The 14,645-nt window shown below is 39.8% G+C and overlaps 1 protein-coding gene across 2 annotated transcripts in view; it reads right to left on the reverse strand.

Annotated features, from left to right (window-relative positions):
- Positions 1-14,645, reverse strand: part of CPNE4 (copine 4) — a 490,322-nt gene that overhangs the window by 51,855 nt on the left and 423,822 nt on the right. For both annotated transcript variants that reach the window (XM_012451237.2, XM_012451238.2), the window contains exon 8: positions 242-340. In XM_012451237.2, the coding sequence (XP_012306660.1) occupies positions 242-340 (99 nt within the window). The remainder of the gene's footprint in view (positions 1-241; positions 341-14,645) is intronic.

The following is a 14,645-nucleotide window of genomic DNA, read 5'->3' on the forward strand; positions in this document are numbered from 1 at the left end:
CATTTTACTAATGGAGAAACTGTAACGTTTGGGGTCAGTGTCTTTTCCAAGGACACACAATTGCTTTGGGTTGGGCTAGTTCTAGAATCTAGGAACGCACATCCCATGATGCTCCCTTCTTATCACATGTAATCATACATTGATGTTTTGCCTCTCACTGTTTCATTTGTAGCTGGGTGCTAAGGATGTATCATAGAGACTGTCTGGAGGCAAAAACCCACACAAGTGGTTGACCATGTACCTGTTTCCCTTCCATTGCTCCTCTCATCTCCTTGAATGTCGAGGTGAATTCTCCAATGAAGTCATGCTTGCCATTGGAGTCCCAGTCCCATACTATGCACTGTAAGAGAAAACAATTATCTTTCTTAAAAGATTAAGAATGTAGCCACAGCAGCTGAAGACATTGTAAGCTTTATGACAAACAGTAGATGAACGATGTTTGGTCTGGAACCAAAGCCTGGGAGTCTAAGATTGGAGCATGTAGGATGTCATTCTGGTTTCTATAGCCCTTTGCTTGGACTTTTTGCCACAATCTGCAAATGGCCCTGTGATGCAGCAGTGTCTACAGTGATGTGCCCATATTTCAGATAAGGCCATCAAGACCCAAAGGAGGTAAGTGGCTTGCCAAAGGGACCTTCTAGTGAATGAAAACATGGGACTTGAAGGCAGATGTCCTGCCTCCAATTTCAGTACTTCTTTATGCATAGCAGATAGACTCTCTGGTTTGCACCAGAATCAAATGCCTGAGTCCATGTATGTAGCTTCCACAGTGGCAGCTCCTGCTTCATGATTTGAATGGGGCCATATAATGACATTTTTCTTTTTCTATTTTTTTCTGAAGTCAAAAGAGCAATAACAACAAAAATTATTAAGAAGGCAAAAAAGTGAAATCTTTAAATGTACCTATATGAAAAATGTTTGGAAAATAGTGGACACACAATATCAGATATTTACCACACTGGTAAGTATTATGCACCCATTACACACAAGATGCAACCATTCCCTTCTAACAAAAGGGCTCCTTATAACAATGTTAAGGATAAATCCTGGGCTCCCGAGTGATACTTTTTAAAGTGACTAGATTGAATCAGCAGAAATCCCTCTGCTTGGTCACACGTCTAAGTGAAGAGGAAGGTCTCCATGTATTCCCAGGGTGGAGGCTGTACTAGTGTCTTAGCTTACTTTAGATATCATTTCTATATCTTAAGTTAAAGATTTGCAGCAAAGAATCTCAGATCTCAAATAAGATCAAGGCAGCAAAGGGGACCTTTTGCTCAAAGGTTTTCCTTGTAATATTGGGGATCAAAGAGGCAGCTTAGTCCTTCTTCAGGATGCAGATCCCACTGGCCAGTCTTGCCTGAAAAAATATGACTTGGTAATCTGCAGATGCCTCACAAATCTACAATATGATCTGTCTAAAATGAAACATCATTTCCCCCTAAATTTATTCCTACTCATTTATTTTCTGTCACAGTGAATTGCACCAACACTTATACGGTTGCTACAAACAGAAAACTGGGCATCATTCCTGATATTCCTGTCTCCACTCACCCTCCCACATCAGGTCCTCACCATTCTGTTTCCTAACTATGGCTTGACTCCAGCACTTCTCTCCATTCCTACTGCTCCTTCTCATCTGCATTCCTACAACAGTCTCCCAGCTTGTCTTCTTACGGCACTTATACTCTCATACTCCTTATAACCCACTAATTATGTTAATTCCCTGCTTAAAATCAAAATGTATATAGGCTAGCAAGTCTTCCAAGGTCTTTCATGATCTGAATTCCTCAATAGTCCCAAATTCACCCTTTATGATCCATGCTTACTGTTTTAGTCAGGGTTCTCCAGAGGGACAGAATAGGATATATGTACATATGAAAGGAAGCTTATTGAGGAGAACTGGCTCACGTGATTACAAGGCAAAGTCCCATCATGTTAGGCCATCTGCAAGCTGGGAAGAGAGAAGCCAGTCGTGGCTCAGTCCAAGTCTGAAAGCCTCAGAACCAGGGAAGCTGACAGTGCAGGCTTCAGTCTGTGGCCGAAGGTCTGAGAGCCCCCAGGAAGCCACTGGCACAAGTCCCAGAGTCCAAAGGCAAAAGAACCTGGAGTCCGGTGTCCAAAGGCAGGAAGAGTGGAAGGAAGCATCCAGCACGGGAAAAAGAAGGAAGTCAGAAGACTCGGCAAGCGAGGTTATACCACCTCTTCCACCTGCTTTGTTCTAGCTGTGCTAGCAGCTGATTGGATAGTGCCCACCCATACTGAGGGTGAGTCTTCCTCTCTCCATCCACTGACTCAAATGTCAGTCTCCTCTGACAATACCCTCAAAGACACACCCAGAAACAAGACTTTTCCAGCCACCTAAGTGTCCTTCTATCTAATCAGGTTGACCCCCTAATATTAACCATCACACTTAAAGTCTTTGAAAGTTTCTCTAAAATGGGGTTGGTAGGAATGAAAAACATTTGCAATGACCTTTTTAAGACATCAAGAAAAACTAATTTCTCAGCTCCTGCTATCTCTTTAAATATGGAGGATTTTGCAGATAATTATTTTGCCTAAGAAATATTAAGAAGCCCTTTGTTTAGGAAGGAGAATGTATTAGAATAAATAAGAATGGAAGAGATTAAGACAAAAGGAGCTAAATTTATCTGCTGAAAAAAGTAATGGTCGTGTTGAATTTTCCCTTTGTTAACAACTAGAGACACAGAGGTGAGAAATTCCAAGACATGCGAATTGAGAAGAAATTAGGGTAGGTTTCCTCAGAGGGCTGAAGATGGACCCAAGTTTGGGGTAGGAGGAGGGGAGAGACAGGTAAGGAATTTTCAAAACTGTCTAATTTTCAAGGTGAGATTATTTATATATGTCACCTTTCTATTCCCCCACTCCCAACTTGCCCTTCTTCCATAACCCCAAGATTCCAGCAAATCTGCTACCCATAACATCATTATGCTGATGATGACTTGGAGAATAAAGAAGAGGGGCTGTGTCCATATCGTTGGGGACAAAGCAGACCAGAAAGTAGTGTGAGATGGCCCACAACAATGACTGAGAACTGAGTCAGGGGCAGGACTGAGGAGAGACAGTTTGACAGGGAAATCTAGGAGCGGAACGCTAGTGAAATACTGTGGAAGGCTGCCGGCTGTTCTGCCAACCTGGGTCCCTAAGTGAGGGTAGTGCAGAACGCCCAGATGACCTATGAGTAGGTAAGAAATAAACCTTCGTTGTTTTCAGCCACCGAGATTACTGTGGCATAACGTAGTCTAAGAACCATCTAAGTACTTAAAGTACTGTCATAGGAAAAGTTATGACAATTTATTTTTTCTCATTCTTAAAGTGGGATAAATGGAATTTTAAGAGGTTACAAAGAACTAACAAAGGAAGCATTTTCCAATAAACCTGTACCAAACAAAATAATCTGTTTGCGAAAAACTGTTTTATTGCTAGAAATGTTCAAGCAGAAACTGCAGGAACACATGCAAAAAAATGTAGCAGAGAAAGTCAAGCAGAGAGTTATAGAAAAATCGGTGGGATGTTTTTGAACTTTCTTCTAATTCAGAGATGCTAAGAATAGTCCTAGTTGCATGGGATGCAAAGTGAAGTCAATGAAAGGCTTAGCTCATTCTGATTGAAATGCTATGCAATGCAATGTAGCTTTGATAAGAGTGATGGGAACCCCTTTAATTCAAGGTAGGATGAAGTTTTACCTCATTTTCCCAATGAACAGTGGAACAAATAAATGATTCAGTCATTTGGAAAAATTGCTCATGGTGGGCAGTGTGATCATCACAATGTGGAACACTGAATTGATCCACTGGCTGTTACAGTCAGGTGTTTTGCTCTCTGTGTGCCAGGCCCTCCTTATTGACACTCACACACTCCTTACCTGGAGAAAGGAGCAGAAGAAAGTTTGCTGGTCCTAGACATAGAAAGAAGAAGAAGAGTGGCTCCTGGGACCTTGTATTTGAGGCTCATAACTTTGACTGATAGTAAGTATAGCCCACTGAATGCCTGCATCTGACACTCATAATTACTCTCTTACCTTTGGAGGAGCAAATAAAAAGGCAATGGAGGCAGAAGCGAGTAAAAGAAGTGGGAGCAGCCTTTTTAGCACTATCCTGAATTGGGAAAGAGCAGGAGTCCCCTTCTTTAGAGACAGGGCACACACCCCATTCACCCCTTCTTTGCCCTCTCTTAGAGTTCCCATCATGCTTTGGTGAATTACTGTCCCCCCACTCTTAACCTGCCAACCACAAGCCTTTAAGATGTTTGCAATGTGCTCTCTGGCTGGGGCAGAAAGGGAGTGACCACCAGGCCTCCCTGAACTGGAGGATGAGTCAGGCTTGACAGAACTCCATGGGGGGCCTCTCAGCAGCAGCAGTGCTGCTTACAGGGGCCTGTTCATTCAATCAGCTGGCATGCCTCATCAGGGCAATTGTAGAATTTTATTTTGACCTTTCTGAGAAGGGATCGCAAAGGAAGAAAGACACAGTGAAGCAGACAAATAAAAACACTGTCTTTCCTTCTCTCTCTGGCATGAAGCTGGCTTATGACAGCTCTGATGCAGCTGACAGAGGAACGCATCTTGGTGAAAAGTAGACAGATCAACCACCCTGCAGAAAAACTGAGACAGAGGCAGAGTCTTTGGTGTGAATCAATAAGAAGGACTTGACACATCAGTGAGAGCATAGCACCTTCAAACTATCTACAAGTCAGAAAACCTTCTCAGGTTCTTCATCTCACAGAGCAGTTTAGGAATAAAATCTTTTAAAACACATAAGCTTGACAGATGGCCTAGTTAACTCCTTCCTTTTACAGAAAAGAAAATTGATGGCAGATAAGTGATTTATGCAAGTTCACCCAGTACAGAGTGGACTGAAATCCGGTTTTCATACCTCCCTAATTTCACCACTACCACACAAGCACAAATGATAATAGTTAAAAAGTATATAGTGTATACTATGTGCCAGACATTGTTTGGAGCACTTCATATAAATTAAGTCACTTAATCCACAGAACAACTTATCATATGCTTATTTTACAGATGAGGAAACTGAGGCACAGAAAGATGAAGGAACTTTCTGGAAACTACACAACACTAGGTAATAATTGAACTAAAGGAAGTTTAGCATCATAGCTTGTCTTAACCGAGCATCTTTTATAAAGCCAGGCCATTTGTGTGTATTGTCTTAAATTCTTTACAATAACCATGACATGACAACATTATTACCATTTATAGGTTAACTGCCATTCACAGGTGCCGTTTACAGGCTTGGAGAGGGAATGTGACTTGACTAGACACCTGGTAAGTGACAAAGGTGGATCTGAACCCAGCTATTTAATGTCATAGTTGATATTTTTTGTTATGCCATGATGCCTCTTAATAGAAGCAAGAACTTAGAATCAAGATCTCGTGAGTCTGCTCTGTGTAAAATCCCCATTCTTTTGTAAACTACTAGAATTCTCTACGGTTTAGTGAGCACACTAAGCAGTACAGAGAAAGAACCTGCTCACTGTTTCCCCACAAAAGGATGCAAGGGCAAGTAGTATGCGCATTGTCCCTGGGGTTCTCAGCTCTGTCTGCAGAATGCATGGATAAGTGTGTCTGAGAGATCCGGTTACTCCCTCCTGCTCTTGTTTTGCAATTGCCTTGAACCCATTAAAAGAAAAGTTCTACGCCAACTTATTGTACATTAGCTTTTTGTGATGGTCAGCTTCATGCATCAACAAGGCTAACTGGTTAACAGTCCCCAGTTATTCAATCAAACAATAATCTATTTTGCAGATGTGGTTGAACAGTTTATAATCAGTTTACTTTAAAGTAAAGGAGGTTTTGTGGTTTATATGAATTTTAGGATTGCTTTTTCCATTTTTGTAAAAAATGCCCTTGAGATTTTAATGGAGATAACTTCAAATCTATAGATCATTTTTGCAGTATGGATGCTTGAACATTAAGTCTTTCAATTCATGAACATGAAATGTCTTTCCATTTATTTGTGTCTTCTTTAATTTCGTTCATCAGTATTTTAGTAGTTTTCAGTGTAGAAGTCTTTCAATTCTTTGGTTAAGTTTATCCCTAAGCATTTTATTGTTCTTGATGTTATTGTAAAAGGAATTCTTTTCTTAATTTCCTTTTCAGATTGTTCATTGTAAATGTATAGAAATGTTACTAATTCTTATATGTTAATTTTGTGTCCTGCAACTTTATTTTATCCTGAATTCCTTTATTAGATCCAACAGTTTATTCTCATGAAGCCTTTAGGGTTTTGTATATATAGGATTATATCACTTGTAAACAGAGATAACTTTACTTTTTCTTTCTCATTTGTTTGCCTTTTATTTCATCTTCCCTAATTGCTCTGGCTATAATTTCCAGGACAATGTTAAATGGAAATGATGCAAGTGGGCATACTTGTCTTCTTGCTGATCTTAGAGAAAAGCTTTTAATTTTTCACCATTAAGTATGATGTTAGCTGTGAGCTTGTCATAGATGGTCTTTATCATATTAAGGTACGTTTCTTCTATACTTAGTTTGTTGAGTGATTTTATCACGAAAATGTGTTAAATTTTGTCAACCCAGAATAGCCAGAATGATCTTGAGAAAGAAGAACAAATCTGGTGGCATCACATTTCCTGATTTACAAATATGTTACAAAGCTACAATAATTAAAATGGTGTTTATTCACATAAAGATAGGCAAATAGACCAATAGAACAGAATAAAGGGGCCAAAAACAAAACCATGTATATATATTTGACTGAACTTTGAGAAGGGTGTCAATAATACACAATGGGGAAATGATAGCTCTTTAACAAATTATGTTGGGAAAACTGGATATTCATATAAAAATGAAATTAGACCTATACCTTATATCATATACAAAAATCAGCTCAAAATGGATTAAAGACTGAAACATAAAACCTGAAATTATAAAGCTCCTAGAAGAATGCATAAGGATAAAGTCTTGACATTGGTCTTGGCAGTTATTTCTTGGATATAATGATAAAAGCACAGGTTAAAAAAAAGCAAAAATAGACAGGTAGGACTACATCAAACTAAAAAGCTTCTGCACAGCAAAGGAAATAATCAACAGAGTTAAAAGGCAACCTACTGAATGGGATGAAATATTTGCAAACCATGTATCTCATAAAGAGTTAATTTTCTAAATAAATAAGAAACTCCTATAACTTAATAGCAAAACAAACAACTCAATTAAAAAATTGATATAAAACATGGATAGGCATTTCTCACAGAAGATATACAAATGGCCAAACAAGTGTATACAAAGATGCTTGGCATCATTAATTATCAGGAAAATGCAAATCAAACTCCAATGAGATACCACCTTACACCGGCTAGAGTGGCTATTATTTTTAAAAATGCACACACGTGCAAGATAACAAGTATTGGTGATGACGTGGAAAAATTGGAACCTTTGTACATTGTTGGGAATATAAAATGGTGCAGCAGCTATGGAAAACAATAAGAAGGTTCTTCCAAAAATTCAAAATAGAATTACCATACGATCCAGCAATCCCACATTGGGGTATATATATAAAAGAAGTAAAATCAGGATCTTGAATAGGATGTCTGCACTCTCATGTTCATTGCAGCATTGTTTACAATAGCCAAGATACAGTAATAACCTAAGTATTCATTGATGAATGAATGGATAAAGAAAATGGAGTACATATACTTACAATGAAGTATTATTCAGCCTTAGAAAAGAAGAAAACCCTGCCATTTGTGACAACAGCAACTGTATTAGTCTCTTCTTACATCATTATAAAGGAATACCTGAGGCTGGGTAATTTACAAAGAAAAGAGGTTTAAGATGGCTCATGGTTCTGTAAGCCGTACAGAAAGCATGGTGCTGGCATCTGCTTCTGGTGAGGGCTTCAGGAAATTTGCAATCATGGTGCAAGGTGAAGAGGAGCCAGCATGTAATGTGGTGAGAGCAGGAGCATGAGAGAGTGAGGGAGGAGCCAGGTTCTTAAACAAGCAGCTCTTGTGTGAACTCAAAGCAAGAACTCACTCATTACAGCAAGGAGGGCACCAAGCCATTCAGGAAGACTCTACCCCCATGACCCCAAAACCTCCCACCATGCCCCATCTCCAACACTGGGAATCACATTTCAACGTGAGATTTGGAAAGGACAAATATCCAAACCATATCAGGCATGAGTGTGGAGAACACTATGTTAAGTGAACTAAACTTATCACAGAAGGACAAATACTGCATGATTCCACTTATATGAAGCACATATAATTGTCAAACTGATAGAAGCAGAGAATACAATAGTGGTTGCCAGGGGCTGGAAGGTGGGGAACTGGGGAGTTGTTGTTCAATACGTACAAAGTTTTAGTCATGTTCGATGAGTAAGTTCTAGAGAGGTAATATACAACATAGTGGTTATAGTGAACAGTATAGTATTGCGCACGTCACAATTTGTTAAGTGAGTAGATCCCATGTTCAGTGTTCGAACAAACAAACAAATAAGTAAATGGATACAAGGAAACTTTTGGAAGTGTTGGGTATGTCAATCAGCTTGTGATGGTATCACAGGTATTTGCATATGTCCGAAGTCATTAAATTGTGCACATTCAGTATGTGCGATTCTTTATATGCCAATTATTTTTCAAAAAAGCTGTTACAAATTAAGTAAAGCAAAATTTTTCTAATAATCTGGGTGGGCCTGATACAATCAGTTAAAAAGCCTTAAAAGCAGCACTGAGGCATTTCTGAAGGAGAAATTCTGCCTGTGGACAGGATCTTTAGCTCCCACCCCAGAATTTCCAGTCTGCCCTTCCTGATGGCCTGATATACAGATTTTGGACTTGCCTAGCCAGCCCCCACAATTACATTAGCCAATTCCTCACAATAAATCTCTTAATATATGTACATTCTTATGGTTCTGTTTCTTAGGTGGAACTCTACAACTTTCTTTACCTATTCCCTGGTTTTCATGTAGTAACATTCTGAAATGAGTCTTCAGTGACACACAATTGGTCCTCTCATACTACAATGCCAACATTTATTGAACACTCACTTTGTGCCAGGTGTTGTTGTAAGCATTTGTCATGCTCTGACTCATTTAATCTTCACAGTAATCCTCTCAGTGAGACACTATTATTATCATTCCCACTGAATAGATGATGAAACTAAGAAACAGAGGGGTTTGTAATCCCAGCACTTTGGGAGGCCAAGGCGGGTGGATCATGAGGTCAAGAGATCGAGACCATCCTGGTCAACATGGTGAAACCCTGTCTCTACTAAAAATACAAAAATTAGCTGGGCATGGTGGCGCGTGCCTGTAGTCCCAGCTACTCGGGAGGCTGAGGCAGGAGAATTGCCTGAACCCAGGAGGCGGAGGTTGCGGTGAGCCAAGATTGCGCCATTGCACTCCAGCCTGGGTAACAAGAGCGAAACTCCGTCTCAAAAAAAAAAAAAAAAAAAAAACAAAAGAAACAGAGGGGTTAACCAACTACTGCTGTTATAGAATATCCAGGGTGTTGAAAGTATGACTGACTTTGAAATCAGAGTTCAAAGGTTCTGAATCTGATTCAGTTTCTGATGGACAGAAACCAGCTGTCCAACCTGTGATCATCAAGTAACATAACTGCTGCTGATCAATGCACAATTCTTGTAGTTAAAGGAAATGTGTTCTTTTTCTCTTGGCTTCAAAATTTTTAATTTTTTAAGGTCACAACTTATCACTGGTTTATGGGCTAATACAAGGAAAGTGAAGAAGGGCCCTTAGCTATTATTAGCTTCAAGGGTAGTATAAACAGGAGATAACGCACAGGAGAAGTATATGGCATGATCCATGCCATGAAATAGCCAAGCGACCAGTAGATGAACATGTCCAAAGACCTGTTTGACATTTGCAAGGAAATAATTGAAGGGTTGACTTTAAAGTGGGAGGGGAATCAGAAGTCTGCTTTACTTGATGGAACAAGACCAAGTAAAATGCAGATCTTCCCACCAGCCTTTGTTTTAAGATCTATTCTAAATATTGGGTATGCCACCAGGTACAGGCCTCATAAATGAGTTTGTGCACAGTCATCCACCACTCATTTTCCCTGCCTAGCCTGTTCTCCCACTCTGATCCCAGCCTCTAGAGGAAACGTGGCGCATCCAGGGCATAAAATCTGCATGGAGTGCTCTGTGCTGTTTTGGGGTTATACCACCTTCCGCGTTAGCACCATGTGTCCAGACTAATGAGGCTTCCTCTAATCCTGAAACTCAGACCTTATATTTAGTAAAAGGGGCATCTCAAAGCACAAACTTCTTTTACAGACTTTAATCGCACCATTTACCTTTTTGTGCTCGTTATATCTTTCTCCCTATCTGATTCTAGACTCTCTGGCTGTGGACTTCCCTACTTTTCTTTTTCTTCTAAATCTGTTCCCACTTTACATTTTGCATTTGTCTCACTACATTTTCATTAATGGGGCAAAACTTCCTTTTCCAAAATCAGAGAATTGGTTAAAGAAGTCAATACTTTCGACAGGGAGTGGCTCACACCTGTAATCCCAGCACTTCGGGAGGCTGAGGCAGGCAGATTACAAGGTCAGGAGTTCAAGAGCAGCCTGCCCAGCATGGTAAAACCCCATCTCTACTAATAAAAAGAAAATACAAAAATTAGCCAAGTGTGGTGGAGTGCACCTGTAATCCCAGCTACTCAGGAAGCTGAGGCAGGAGAATCACTTGAATTCAAGAGGTGGAGGTTGCAGTGAGCCGAGATCGTACCACTGCACTCCAATCAGGGTGACACAGTGAGCCGAGGTCATACCACTGCACTCCAATCTGGGTGACACAGTAAGACTCTGTCTCAAAAAAAAAAAAAAAAGTCAATACTTTCAGGAGAGAGAACATTTTGATGGTGAAAGGGAACTTGGCATGCCCTGGTATGGTGGAAACAGCAGCATTCTTGGTGTCATTCAGAATTCAATTCAAATCTCCTCTGCTTGACTGGACAACTATGTAATCATCCTCATATCACTTTGCCTTTTTCTACTCAGTTTATTCATCTTTACGGCGGGAATTAGTTTTTGTTCTATTTGCCAGGTTGCTGCAAGGATTTATTACACGCCATTTTTCTTTTAAAATCAACTACAATAGACTAGGAATTGAGCTGGCAATGAGGATAAAGAAATGAAAGACAGCTCCATCCCTCAAGATGTTGATGATATCGTGCAGGTGATGGATGTGCAAATAAGTAATAGTGATGCAGTGGAGGTGGCAGAAATGGAGGGTTGCACCAAGCGTTGTCTGGAAGTGTTCACTGCAGATAGAGAAGGCTTCCAGGAGCAAGTAAAAACCAGGTAGTACCTGGTAAAGAGCATATGCAAGTATAATATTTCTTTATCTTATTTATACAGAAGAACAAATTACTAATATTAGACCCTCTCCTAAGCACAAGGTAAAGAAAGGTAGAACAGGAAAATATTCTGGGAGCCTGAAGGGACAACTGATGGTGCAGAGATACTTTCTCTACTCTCTTGTTTACATGAGAGCCTGCACAAAATTGGAATGTAATCTGTCCAGTTAAGGCTCTCCTCTTCCCTCAGATTACATGCCCCAGAGATGGTGCAAGCATCTCAAAGCACTTCTCTACAGGACTTGTGCTATGCTCTGGTAAATGTCTTAGGAGATGAGGAGGATATTGTAGAGATCAAGAATAGACCTGGGAAGGCACAGACTTCGGTCCCAGTGTGGTCTTCGATGTTAACCAGCTGTGAGACATTGGGCAGGTCATTCTATTCCTCTGGGCCTCAGTCTTCATCTGTTAAAACACTAATTTGCATTGGAGAAACTGCAATAAGAAGTTTTTATGCCTAAGAATTTAGTATGCCTAAGAAGAGCTTGTTAAATTTCAGATTTCCAGGCTTTACCTCTAGAGATTCTGATTAACTTGTCTGGAATGGGTTACAAGAATCTGCCTTTGAAGCAAGCAACTTGCCAATTTGGATGCATGTGGTCTCTGGACATACTCAGAAACACTACATAGAATACCCAGGAGTCTGTGGTTTGTGACTATTGTAGCAATTATATTCTGGCTCACACTGTATTCTTCAACTTAACAACAACAGAAAAGCCAATCATAGACAGAAAACAACAATCAAGGGCCATCCTGGTTCCTTAAGATAATGCAATGCAGTATTGCTGTAAGTAGGCAAATGCAGTCCTAAAATATTACCACACTCACAAAAGCCAGACTCAGAAATGACCAGGAAGGGAAGGAAGGGCAGTGGGTATGTTGGCTTTATCTTGTCAGTTCACACATTTCTGCTCTTCTGGATTGCAGCCAAGCTTAGGGACATTCTACAAGAAGTATGTCACTCTTGGAAGCTTTCATTGGAGATTTATGGCCTTGGGAGGCTTGGTTAGCTCAAGACTCGGAGGCTCTAAAATGCTTGTCCAAACCTTTTTAACTTTACGCCTCACTACTCTTTAGGAGGATTGAAACTCCCATGGTTGTGTGGGCAGAGTGAAGAGACAGGCTTTGACAGTGATTTATGCCCCAGGCTTTCAACAAGAACTCTGTCTTCATTATCAAAGTCACTCTGCACTGGTTCAACCTGTACCACTCTCTTCTACCCAATTCATGGGTGTAAGATCTATTTGAGAATCAGATATTTTATTTGGGGACTGATGGGTGGTTGGATTCAGGAAACTTTATTATGTGAATTGCAAATATGAACACAATTCCTAGTTAATGCAAAGATACTCAATAATACAGGACAGTCCAGTTGGCTGTTGGGGTATGATACATACTACTTTTAACATCTGATGAAGTACTACTATGAAAAGTATTGAAATTATGTCTTTCATTTATCTTCTTTTGTTTTTTGGTCTCTCTGTCTCTATGTCTTCTATCTCCACCTATTTCCTAGACCTCCTTTGGATGAGTTGGATCTGTTTCATAGCAGGAAGCACAAAAAGTGATTGTGAATTTTTTTCCTATTTGATGGTTTATTTTGATCCATTATCAAGTCTTCACTGAGTACCTAAACTGTGTTGGGGAAATGATATAGCTACAGTATACAGAACACCAAAAATGATACATAAGTGCAGTAAAACAGCAATAAAGATGGGAAGATAGATGGATTAATCTTTACCTATATAAAGCTTACAGTCTAGTCATAAAAACAGACATGAATTACGTGTGAAAAAAATATAAAATTAAAGTGGGTACCTAATAGGGACTCCGTAAGTGTTGCTTGGATGAATGAATGAGTGCACAAAATGTGAGGGATTTTTTAATGCAAGAATCTTGGAGCACTTTTTACAAATGCTAAGTAAGTAATAAATCTCTTCAAATGTAGGAACTGATATAGAAAACAATATTTTATTTAGAATTTAGGTTAGGTACACAATTTGTAACTTCGTAACTTTACAACCTCAGGGTTATAAGACAGAAAGGCTGTGCTAGTTCCAGAGCTCGAGAGGCTAAGCCACAGTATACGTCATATGTGCTATGAAAACAAACAGAAATCTGTCCACATCTCACATTGGAGAGACACCATGAGGAGACAGGCATTTTAGACAAACAGTCTCAGCATTCTGAAAAGATTTGCCCTTCAAATCCAATCAAGATTTACAAAAACAATTGTTCTGCATAGTCCTCAGTGGAAGAAGCATTGGTCAGATAATGGCCATTATCTTTTTAAGATAGGATTCTTCATTTTCCAGGGGCTAAAGGCTATCTTATCTGGAGAAAGAACTGCACTCAATTTTCCTTAAATTCTTGTCCAATTCTTAAAATGATTTAGAAATCTAAGGATTTCCCTTTTCTTCACTAATGTCATTTTTACCTATCAGTGGGATCATACTTGATCAACTTTGGAAGAGTAATTGCATCATGCTTCTTATTAATAGAGCCCCACACTTCCAGATTTCTGTTCTATGTCACTGCATCCATTCTAGATGGTAATGGCTCACCAAAGACAAATCTAATAGAAGGCAATTTTAGAAGGTGAACTCCAAAATCATTCATTTCCACTTAACATAGCTCTAACTCCAACAGATGCTGATCTTTCCACTGGAACATCAGACTAAACTTTCAAAATTGCAAAATCCTTATTTGATATGGGGGAAAGATTTCCTAATCTTATTGAAAAAGGTGAATTCCAGTTGCATGATGAGCCCTGAGTAAATGCCTTTTGATTGACTGATTAGGGGTTGTGATGGGTAATATGGCGTGTCAACTTGATTGGATTGAAGGATACAAAGCATTGATTCTGGGTGTGTCTGTGAGGTGTGTCATTGATTCTGCGTGTGTCTGTTGCCAAAGGAGATTAACATTTGAGTCAGTGGGCAGGGAAAGGCAGACCCACCTTTAGTCTGGGTGGGCACCATCTAATCAGCTGCCAGCAAATATAAAGCAGGCAGAAAAACATGAAAAGAGAGATTGGCCTAGCATCCAAGCCTACATCTTTCTCCTGTGCTGGATGCTTCCTACCCTTGAACATCGGACTCTAAGTTCTTCAGTTCTGGACTTGGACTGGCTCTCCTTGCTCCTCAGCCTACAGACGGCCTATTGTGGGACCTTGTGATCATGTGAGATAATACTTAATAAACTCCCCTTTCAATACACACACACACACACACACACACACACACACACACACACTTGTCCACA

Source organism: Aotus nancymaae, unplaced genomic scaffold, assembly GCF_030222135.1.
Source record: "Aotus nancymaae isolate 86718 unplaced genomic scaffold, 86718_ANA_hifiasm-v0.15.2.pri h1tg000019l, whole genome shotgun sequence".
Lineage (NCBI taxonomy): Eukaryota > Metazoa > Chordata > Mammalia > Primates > Aotidae > Aotus > Aotus nancymaae.